The sequence below is a fragment of the Cupressus sempervirens genome, chromosome 10 (genome assembly GCF_028749045.1).
Source record: "Cupressus sempervirens isolate cs-2001-9-10 chromosome 10, ASM2874904v1, whole genome shotgun sequence".
Lineage (NCBI taxonomy): Eukaryota > Viridiplantae > Streptophyta > Pinopsida > Cupressales > Cupressaceae > Cupressus > Cupressus sempervirens.
This window is the reverse complement of record NC_143127.1, coordinates 682,508,762-682,520,142: the sequence shown is the minus strand read 5'-3', so window position 1 is coordinate 682,520,142 and position 11,381 is coordinate 682,508,762. Positions and strand designations below refer to the sequence as shown.

The window sequence follows — 11,381 nt, the reverse complement described above, 5'->3', positions numbered from 1 at the left end:
TTTTGTGGTTTTGGTGAAGATAGATGGTACTCTTAGGATGTGCATAGATTACAGGGTCCTGAACAAGAAGACTATCAAAAAAAGGTATCCCATCCCACGGATTGATGAGTTATTAGATGAGTTACATAGAGCATGTTTCTTCTCCAAAATTGATTTGAGATCAGGCTATCATCAAATCCAAGTCAAAGAGAAGGATATAGAGAAGACGGCATTCAAGTGTCATTGACGCCATTTTGAGTTTGTAGTTATGCCATTTGGGCTAACTAATGCTCCAGTTACTTTTCAGTCCACAATGAATAGGGTTCTTCAGCATCAGTTGAAGAAACTTGTGTTAGTCTTCTTTGATGACATCTTGGTGTATAGTAGGACATGGGATGGGCATGTGCAACACTTAAGACATTGTATTGAGCATTTTGAGCAGAGAGTCTTTCTATGCAACAGAATCAAAGTGTGATTTGGGATTATCAGAGTTATTATATCTAGGTCACATTATCAGTGCTCAGGGAGTACGCATGGATCTTGAAAAGATTCGTGCTATTATTGAGTAACCTGCTCCAACAAACTTGACACAGTTGAGACGATTTTTGGGGTTGTGTGGGTTCTACAGGAGGTTTGTTAGTGAATATTCCAAGCATGCAGAACCCTTAACGAACTTGATGAGAACGGGGGCTTTCCTATGGACTCTTGAGGCACAGGAGTGTTTTGACAAATTCAAGGAGTTGATGACTTCTTGTCCAATGCTAGCATTACCAGATTTTAACAAACCTTTTGAGTTGCACTGTGATGCATCTAGCGAAGGTGTTGGAGCAGTGCTTATGTAGGAAAAACACCCGATTGCTTATGAGAGTAGGAAGCTCAGGGGACCTGAGAGGAGCTTCAGCATTTATGATAAGGAAATGTTGGCCATAATGCATGCTTTGGCCAAATCCAGACAGTATTTAGTGGGTAGCAAATTTAGCATAAAAACCAACCACAATAGCCTGAAACATCTCCAAGGGGTAGCGCGATCTTAATGACAGGCAACAGAAATGGGTAAGTAAATTACAAGCATATGATTTTGATATTACCTATTTCAAGGGGACACAGAATGTAGTAGCAGTTGCCTTGTCATGAAGACCCCACTTGAGCTTGATGACCGATATATTAGAGGATTGGAGACATTTGATCCTTGCAAAGTATGCAAAGGATACATGGGCTTCGGGATTCATAGATGGATCGATCTAGAATAGTGATTTCACCCTTGTGAATGAGATCATCATTTGCAAAGGGCACATTTAGTTGGTGCCAGGGTTAGAGGTGAAGAGGATGGTGTTGAGAGTTCATCATGACTCAACTATGGCAGGACATCCAAGTTTTTACAAAACCTACCAAAAGATTCATGAGTGTTTTTCTTGGGAAGGGCTCAAAGATGAGGTGTTGCAGTATGTTAGAGAGTGTCCTACTTGCCAACAGAATAAACAGGAGAACTCTTACCCAGCCGACTTACTTAAGCCACTTCTGATTCCTGACAAGAAGTGGATTCTGATCCATGGACTTCATCATAGGACTGCTGACAGCCCAAGGTAGAGACTATATATATGTTGTTCATTGGCTTACAAAGTTTGCCCACTTCTTCCCAATCAACACCACATACACTGCTACACAAGTGGCAGATTTATTCTTCAGAGAGGTATTTAGGTTGCATGGTTTACCTCAAAGCATTGTCAGCGACATGGATAGCAGGTTTATGAGTCACTTCTAGCAAGAGTTGTTTAGATTGTGTGGGACAGAGCTCACTCTGAGTACTAGCTACCACCCCCAAACAGATGGTCAAACAAAGATAGTGAACCAATGGGTGGAGGGATACCTCATTAATTACATAGCAGGGCAACAAAAGGCTTGGGTTAAGTGTATATATCTATATGAATATTGTTATAATTCCACTTATCACATGTCTATCCAGACGTCACCATTCATGGCATTATATGGATATGAGGCACCCAGTTTCATGGATTTGTTGCTATCAAATAGTAGAGTGCCAAGTGCTGGAGACTTATTATAGGAGAGCCAGGACATTATGAAGGCTCTTAAGGATAATATCACCAAGGCACAGAATCAAAATCAACAGAAGCAGTATGCTGATCAGAAGAGGACTAAGCGGACTTTTGAGGTAGGTGATATGGTATAGTTGATGCTGCAACCTTACCACCAATGCACTCTCAAGAAGAGTGGTGCCAAAAAACTTAAGTCACATTATTATGGGCCTTTTAGGATGATCAGAAGAGTTGGAGAGGTGGCTTACGAGTTGGATTTGCCGGCAGATAGCAGAGTCCATAATGTTTTTCACGTGTCACATCTCAAAAAGGCGTTAGGACACCAAATTGTTCCTTTGCAATGCTTCCACCCTTGGACAATGAGGGGAAATTGGTTTTAGTACCAGAGGCTATCATTGAGTCCAGGGAGAGGAATTTGAAGAGACGTACTATCAGGGAGTACTTGGTGAAGTGGAAGGACTTGCCAGTAGAGGATGCCACTTGGGAGAATGAAGAAATTTTGCAACATCTAGAGTTGAGATTGCTTGGGGACAAGCTATTTCAAGAGGGGTGGACTGTAATGTCCCCATCTTTTTAGCATCTCTGTGGAGTTCTTAGCCTTTACATTCTCCAAAGGCAAAGTGGAGAAATATGGAGAAATTGATTAAAATAATTTCTTATAAAGTCATTAAATAAATTTAAATTAAAAGGTGACATTATATTTAATTAATTTAATTAAAAGTGACTAAAGTTAAATAAATTAATTAAAAGAATCTTCTAGAAGGAGGAATTTAATATTATTTTATTTCTTCTAAAAGGAGGTCCATCTACTACAGGAAAAGAATAAATAGGGAGGGCAACTTCATTGTTGAGCATCAAATGTGTTGTCATCTACTCTTCTAGATAACTTGTGGAGCCAAGGATTTTTGTAGTTGCTACATTGATCGTTGGGAATGAACACTCCCATTGATTTGCATAACTAAGGTGGTGAAATATCTTTTGAAGGGTTGCGACTGTTGGAGAAGACAAATCAATCTTTTCATTGTGCCAAATTTGTGGCCTAGGGCCAGACTTGTGGAGTAAGGAATAAGTTGGATATTGCTACAGTAACTTCGCTACAAACCACTACTATAGTAACTTGCTACAGTAACTTTGCTACAATACCACTGCTACATTGATTTGCTACAATAACTTGCTATAGTGATTTGCTACAGGAAAATTCATATTTTTTGAGCAATTCCGAGTTTTTATCTACTACATTTTGCATTGTTTGAAAGTAGATATTTAGGGCATTGGTAGGGTTTGTAAAATCTGTTGTAATCTGATTTATATCAAAGTTTTATATCAGAATTTGTTGCCCTAATGACTTATTGATGTAGATGCATATTTTCCTATTTGTAATCAGTGTTATACAAAAACATTTGCATCTTCATTGTTAGATGTTTGGTGTGTTCTATGCAAGCATATTTATTAAAGTTTGGCATTTAGAAAGCAATCAGAATTTAGATATGCAATATATCTCTTGCTTGCAAAGTGTTTGACGAAATATCAAACAAGTGAATTAGAGAAGAATTTGTGTTTGACAAAGTTATAACCTGTTGGGGTTATTACATGCACTTAGGCTGGTAGTAGGTTTTAGCTTCTTGTTTAAACAGGGCCTCGCTCTCACTAGGCTCCTTATGAAACTCTTTGATGGCCACATCCGAAAATTTCCAGTCTCTATAGAATTTTCGACCCACTATCAGAATACCAGTCACCTTGGAAATGAGTTCTTCAGTGATGGTGAAATTCTGGCCACCAACATTCAGTGTTCCTTCATTCCATTTCCTCAGGAAAAGCTGGGTGACTTGCGGATTCCCTCCATGGAGTCTCTCCACGAAGGTGGTTAATCCCCCTCTCTCCCGTCCTCCTTTTCCATTTTTCGCAAGTCGACAATTCCCTTCTCCTGTGCTGGCCCCCCATAATCTCCATACAGTTGCAGAGCAAAGAAATTAACCAGTCAAAACTCACAATGTTTGGCAGGAAATGAACACAATGCACATCATCCCTCCTCGTTTAGAATCTCTAATTATGGCATTCTGTGAAATTATAATGTTGGTAATCTGCAAAAACAAAGAAATGCCAAGAAAAAGTTCCTCTGAAAATTAAATATAGGATCTCTTCCGTTGAACCTTTGGTAATTGCTAGCATTTTCTTCACACGTGATTTACCACATTTTGCTTGGCAGAAAGTACACATTTGTGAAGCCAGATTTGTAGTCATTTCATTTTCTAACTGAATTATTTGATTATGTTGTACAGATATGACTTTGGCCTCATCAAATCAGAATTAGGTAAGGTTAATGCAGTAAATTTGTACGTTGCATCATAATCTTCATTGTATGCATCAGAGTTGAAGCTGAATATCATATAATTATACACTGGAGAGGTCATGAAAACATTTTGTTTTTACCCTTTCAAGGTGGCCTAACATACAGTTGGTTTCATTTCAGCAACAAATAAACTTTCTTTTTCACAATATGCAGTTCTCAACTAGATTTATATCGTATAATGTCTGTTCATTGCAGCATTTATCATGTGCACTGATTCACAAATTTATTCATTTTGTTTATAGTGTAATACTACTAAAAAAGGAATAGTATAGACAATGCAGCCCTTATGACAGACACACACAGCAAACATCTGCCGAAGGGTAATAATATTATTGATTTTTTATCAAGATAAATATGCTTTGATCAATGAAAATTTATTATATCCTAAATATCTACCCACCTTTTATATGAAATCACAAATTTTATGAAAAAATCAACAAGCTTCCTCATTTTTCTCAATTTATTTTTTCTTGCACAATTTTGGTAAATATTGATAGGTACATCTTCAAAAGTGCAACATAGGCATATTCTTCTAACCTTGCACGTGCCAAATGGATTAGAATTAAAGACAATTTTGAAAAATCTTGCTAGTAATTTTAAGCTTCTGTAGCAGCTGTTAAAAATTAAAATCATCATATTTGCCCACGGCATTAAATACTTGCTGGTAATAATAGTCAATATGAGATAGTGCCAACAAGATACCTGTAGTTTCGTAAAATCAACAGTTAAAGTCATCACACTTGCTATTCTTTGGGAATGATATCCTGGAGATGCTTTCGTATATCAATGTTGCAGCTGACCTTTTACTCCCTTCTCTTCATTGTATTAGGGCAACTTGTTTCTCTCCATGTCTGTTTACTTGATAAGGAGCATAGAACTCTAACCCCTCTGTGTACTGACATTATCAAACTTTGGCATATAACTTGTTGCTGAGTATAAGTCCAGCAGAAAACATTATAGGAAGTATAGTCCAAGCTTGCAAGGACATACAAAGACAGCGGAGAAACGGATGGTAAAACTTAAAAATAATATGGATCAGCTCTGGCAAAACTCGTCAAATGAGCTTAATCTATTCTGCTGCTTCACAAGCTCAGCTCCTTCTTCTTGCTGTAAAATACATCAAAACATCACAAGATTTGTAGAAAGTCCAACCACTAGAGGCTCCATAAGTAGACGAGTAAGAAAGTAAAAAATAACCCCAAGTGAAATTGAGATGGGAAGAGCAGGAAGAGCACGCCGATAAACAGCCAAAAGCCCAAGCGTACATCCAAGCCCAGAAATTATAGCTAGATAGCAAGCATAAACTGTAAGCAAATCATACATGGCAGCTCTTCCAACAAGAACACTGTAAAACACAAAATCTCCTAGACCTAACTTAATGCCTCTTGAAGCAGAAATTAGCACTCTTTCCTCTGCTCCTCCTGTTGTTGCTCCAGTCATATCCAAGTCATCTGCAGAACCACTTTCCGTCATTACTCCAGATCCATTTCTATGGTTAACCAAAGGCCTGGATTCTTCATCAATCATGTTGTTTCCCCGATCAGAGGTCTCTTCAGCAGGAGAAATTTCTCGAAATGAAATTCCATTAACAGGCACCACTGAAAATTCATTATCAAATTGATACTCGGATGATGAGGAGATACCTTGATGTACATTGCTCAGTAATGATAATGCCTCAGAGTTTCCAGTTTCCCGATTGAGAGTATCACTCACTGTTGTTTCTTGGGTGGGGGTTTGTGTATGACTTGTCTGAGATGAAGAGTTCCAGGGTTGAAGTTCCATGGATGGTGTTAACGAAGTTTCTGAACTGCCATATCTTGTTGAAAATTGTTCTTGCCGCCCAGAGAAATGCAAGCTAGATCGAACAGAGCCATGGTTATGAGCACTGCTAGGTCTGTTTCGGCAAACAACAGCTGGCTGGGCCTCATAAATCAAAGCAGGAAGTTGTTCATCTCTTTTTGAAGCAAGATCTACAAGCAAATTAAGAGGACCGCCTGGAGCCAAAACAGCAACCAAATCATAAACTGCCAAAGCTACTAAGAGCACCCAAGTAGTCCATTCAGGAAGCATACTGAACCAATAAGCCACAGATATGCCCAACATCACCATATAACTCTGTGTGATAACAATAGGAATCCCCCCACCAAAAACTGCAAGCACCCCAACTACAGTGAAATTGAACAGAAAGATGGAGAACGAGATGATATCAATAGGTATCGACCAGGACTGGATTATTTTAATAAAGATTGATCCTCCCATATAAGCCAGGACCAAAAATGCAGAGAAACACATATAACCCTTGAGAAACCTCATACATCTGTAGTAATAAAGCAATACAAGAAGGAATGTGACAGCAGTTATGAGGGCAACAAATACTGCAGCATTCAGTAGAGCCCCTTCAATTTTTTCTGTGGTGGAATCGGAGGAGTTCTCCTGGTAGACAAGAGTAGCTGCAGTCTGTATAGAAGAAGCTGACTCCCCTTGAGGATTGATGCTGCGGACTAAAAGGACAACCAGTAACATGCATATTGATACAGGGACCGTTATTCCTATTATTTCTGCCCCCACAATTTCCAGAATGCTGTCATCCATTCCGTGAGCTTTGCAGTTTCTTTTGAGCAGCTGTAATGCGATTTTATGAAAAGAACCCGTTATTTTTTTATGAATTCTTCAGCGCATTGCAATGTGATTCTATCAAAACAAACCCTCCTTTTTTAATAAATTGTTCCGGGTATTCCATATATTTTTTATTGTAAGGTAATTGTTAAGGGCAAAACTATCAAATCTGATGAAGAAATACAAAAGGGTATTTCTTCAAAGCATCCCACCTAGTAGCATAATGTAAACAGCCTGAAAAAGAAATTAATGATTGCAAAGATAAGAACTAGTTCACATCAACATCCATTAAACCCAACATGGGACCAGCAGAAAGACTAACTTAAAAACATTTTCCATTGAATGCACTCGTCAACAAAGTTACAGATATTTGCAAAAGGCGATCTTAAAACAATCTTCTCAACAAGCTTTGACAGGCCCAAGCGGACATTTTGGCCTAGAGGTCATTAAAAGTTGTCCCATACCATACCCATTGGCTGACAGAATTTGGAGGGTAAAACGATCAAATTTGACATTAAAAAACAAGTGTGTGTTAAGTAAAAGAATATTGATTTGCAATTTCAATATTAGTTATAAACACAACGCAGGGCAAACGATTGAACACACCTTAACCACCGAAGACCCTGCTGAAATTTCTGAACATGCTTTCAAAAATCTGTTCCAACCTTGCTGAAACATGTAAATAAGCCCTTTCCTGCTTAAAAGTCCACCGAAATCATGTATCCAACTAGATAATAAGATCAGAGATGTTGAATCATCTAAAGGAGCCCTGATACGGTCCTCCCTTTGTCATGTTGGAATCTCGAGGAGAAGACCAAATCGAAATAAGATTTTTGGTTCTTCAGAAATGCTTTTTCTGGGTTTTGAACTCCTTGATCTTGTGGGATCGAAATTTCGATTACCTATGCAAGGCAGGTCATAGGCAGAGGTGGACCCCATCTAAGGTCAGGACCATTGGTGAATTCTTCACCAGAATGTTTGTATTTTCAATGTATATAAATGTTTTTGACTTACGTAAAGTGGAAAAAGTTTTGGGAATGTATTGTATCCAATCATGTTCCTTTAAATGGTCAACTTCTAAATCAACTACATCTCTTATTGCTGCCCATGGTAGGAATACTTATGCATTCATGTCATGCTACATTAACACTAACCAATCAAACCAAAGAATTTAAAAGATTATATGAAATTTCAAGTGAAGAAAAAAATTAATTTTCTTCTAACAAATAACGACTTCATGTATGCATTAATTACAACTTTATCTTTTCCACATTTATGACAAGGTGATAAAAAAAATTTATTTTTTTAATCATTTTATCTTCCACCTCACACAATATGTCTAATCAATGTTAATTCTAAGTAGCAATATAATTTCAATATGTTATATTTTGAATTTCTAATTTTTTTTAAAACTTTGATTTTTTAATAAAAATAATTATATTATTACTATTATTTTACTTTTATAAAAATAAATTAAACAATATTATTTTTTAATTATATTTTATACTAGTGTTTGTAATATGTATAATTGATAAGTGTTACAATTTATAAATTATATCATTTATTATTATTAATATTTTTTATTTAAACAATTTATCATTTAGTTTAAATATATTTAAAACTTAAATATATTTTTTAATATTAAATTGGTAATTATATTTTACATTAAAAAACATACTAAAAAGGCAAGAACTTACAACACAATGGTAAATTGTGAGCCTCTTCTTGGAGAGGTCTTGGGTTCAAATCTACTCAAGCACTTAATAAATAATAATAATTTAATCATAACACAATAATTAATCATGGCTTCGGCCTCTTGCCAATCAAAAAAAAAAATACTAAAGAAAATAACCACAAAAAAGAAATAATTCAATTCTATAAGTTATATAAATTATTATTAAATTTTTATAAATTATGTATTAAAATTAAATAGTTATATTCTATTTCTTATTTATTACATCATATTCATTCATCAACATCAAATTTATATGTATTACATCTATTTATTAATTACAAATGTACATATTAAATTATATAAATATTATTTCATAATTAAAAATTATTTAATTTTATGAAATTTTTTGTAATACAAAACATTAAATAGTGAACCTTCTCTAATTGTGTAAAATTAAATAATTAATTTTACTTATAAAATATTTTTATATTTCAATACATTTTATTTTTTCTTATACAAATGCGAGTTTTAATATAAAAATTAAATTCTTAGTTTCATTAATTAAAATATAATATTTTTTTTTTTTTATTATAATCATGATTTTATTTTGACTATTTGTTTTATTAATAAAAATAATTATAATTAACTCTCTCTCTCTCTCTCACACACACACACAATATCTTACTATTTTATCTCTCTTCCTCTTCCTCCTCTATATTATCTATCCTTTTTTCCTTTGCATATATGTTTATATTGTTATTGTTCTATATTGCTATTTATCTCTATCTAATGATTGAAAATAGTGCGACTTCCATTTGATAATCAAGATGAGAATAATACATAGTTGGGAGAGTTTTTCCAACTACTTATGGTTCTCTAATAGCATGCATAACATGCTTAAACATATAATGTGATACTCCAAATGTTTCATCACTTCTTCAAGTTCTATAATTCAAATATTGGTATGAATATCTTTCCTCATTGTACATATTTTAAGTTGTCAATGTAGAAGGTGCAAATTTGTCTAAAGCATATTTATTGATCGTAGTATGATATTAAGTACTTAGTGCCATATAAGGGACTTTGGCATCTTATTCTTGGGCTTAAATGCCCATAGATATAATAATATAACACGAGAACTTAACAACAAAATATGAGCCATCCTATCAGATCACAAGTGCATTTCTAGAATGAGAATTTAACAACAAAATATGAGCCATCCTATCAAATCACAAGTGCATTTCCAAGCAAAAATTAATGCATTCACAATGTTAATTTAGAACTATTTAACATTTTTCTCACTCATCTACATCTCTACAACCATTATGCATTAGGCAGGAACTATGACGCATTGTGTCTCTTGTATTATGAGAATTTGTCACATTTATTTAAGTTCTCCTATTTATGTTATGAGAATTTGTCACATTTATTTAGGTTTCATGTGAAAGCTTGCTAAATTTTATATTGTTCAAAATTGTCAATTTTTTTAAATAAATTATTACTATATTGAGGGCGAGTTTTTTATTTGTAATATTATTAAGAGGGACTAATGTTTTCAAGTTGTGTAAGTTGTAAAGAATTTTATTTATACTATAGTGAGGGTGATGCTTTCCATTAAAATGAAATTTTATTTAAATTTTTATTTTTTATTTTTATTTCTATTTATTAAAATAGTTTAAGTAGAAGGAACAAAGAAAGAATGTCCAAAGAAGGCAAGAAGAGAGAAACCCATCTACTCCACATATATAAACACTCACAAAAACTGGGGAAGGGGACTATAAGAGAGAGAACCAGTTGTCTATTAGGTCTAGAAGAAAGATTCTAAAACATTTGTTTTTACATTACAAAAAGACATTTATATCCATCATTAAAAAGCATTGCATGAGTGAGCTATCCTAAATTCCAACCTCCTTGTGTTGGGTCAATTGCAGAGCCAACGTTAATACATGAACCCCCTGGATTAATGAGTTTATTTTGGTAGGTTATTTTATGGTATTGATGACTATATTCCCCTCTGTTGTTGTCTGAATCGAGATGACACTTCTCCATTAGTTTCCTAAGATCATCTATCTCCTAAATGCTGGTACTAATTAATATAATAGGTAGCTTTCACATCATCCTTATAAATCAACATGGATCCTTCATACATCAGCGTCATGAATATGGTTTTAGTGATCTCCAAAGACATAGAAACTTGTGACATTATGTAAAAATGGATGAGTTTGAGATTAAACTCAGTAGGGTATCTTATAATATATTGAAATAACTCTTTATTCCTATCTTTCCAAAGAAGCCATAGAATTTCACTAGTTAGCACAAACCAAAATCTATTTTGATAAGAATCAAAAGATTCGACATAACCAGCAAGAATCTCACTCCATGACAACTCGGATTTTTTATTCCAATCAATAGGAAAACCAAAAAAAATGGACCAAACTTTCTTGGCATAGATGCACTCAAAAAATAAATGTTCAAAACTTTTAGTTTTATGACACAAACCACAAGTAACAAGTTCAACATTAATGGAATAAAGTACAGACCCAACTACAAGTTTTTTAAGAAAAAGAAGCCATCTAAAATGAACAACTTTTTTCTCACAAGGACCTTTCCAAAAATAGTCAAGAAAGAAATGCCAATTAAAAAAGGGACACTCAAGCCCCCAACACTGGGACACCTGTGTGAGAATAGAGTGGTCATTCTTCAGCAT

At 34.7% G+C, this 11,381-nt stretch overlaps 1 protein-coding gene across 2 annotated transcripts; it reads right to left on the bottom strand.

The window, feature by feature from the left end:
- Positions 1 to 4,803: 4,803 nt before the first annotated feature.
- Positions 4,804 to 7,967, bottom strand: PS1 (Presenilin-1). 2 transcript variants are annotated; one of them, XM_089804141.1, is made up of 2 exons: positions 7,606 to 7,967; positions 4,804 to 7,005 (listed from the first exon to the last, which is right to left on the bottom strand). In XM_089804141.1, the coding sequence occupies exons 1-2, from the start codon at positions 7,675 to 7,677 to the stop codon at positions 5,503 to 5,505; spliced, it is 1,575 nt and encodes a 524-aa protein (XP_089660267.1). In that variant the 5' UTR covers positions 7,678 to 7,967; the 3' UTR covers positions 4,804 to 5,502. The 2 variants fall into 2 exon arrangements, with proteins under 2 accessions (XP_089660267.1, XP_089660268.1); XM_089804142.1 differs by having other exon boundaries at positions 4,804 to 7,233; positions 7,606 to 7,887.
- Between the last annotated feature and the right edge of the window lie 3,414 nt (positions 7,968 to 11,381).

Excerpts from the sequence above, each read along its gene's own strand:
- PS1 (XM_089804141.1), bottom strand. The coding sequence starts at position 7,677 with ATGTTTCAGCAAGGTTGGAACAGATTTTTGAAAGCATGTTCAGAAATT. Across the intron at positions 7,006-7,605 it reads CAGGGTCTTCGGTGGTTAAG|CTGCTCAAAAGAAACTGCAA; the intron begins GTGTGTTCAATC and ends ATCGCATTACAG.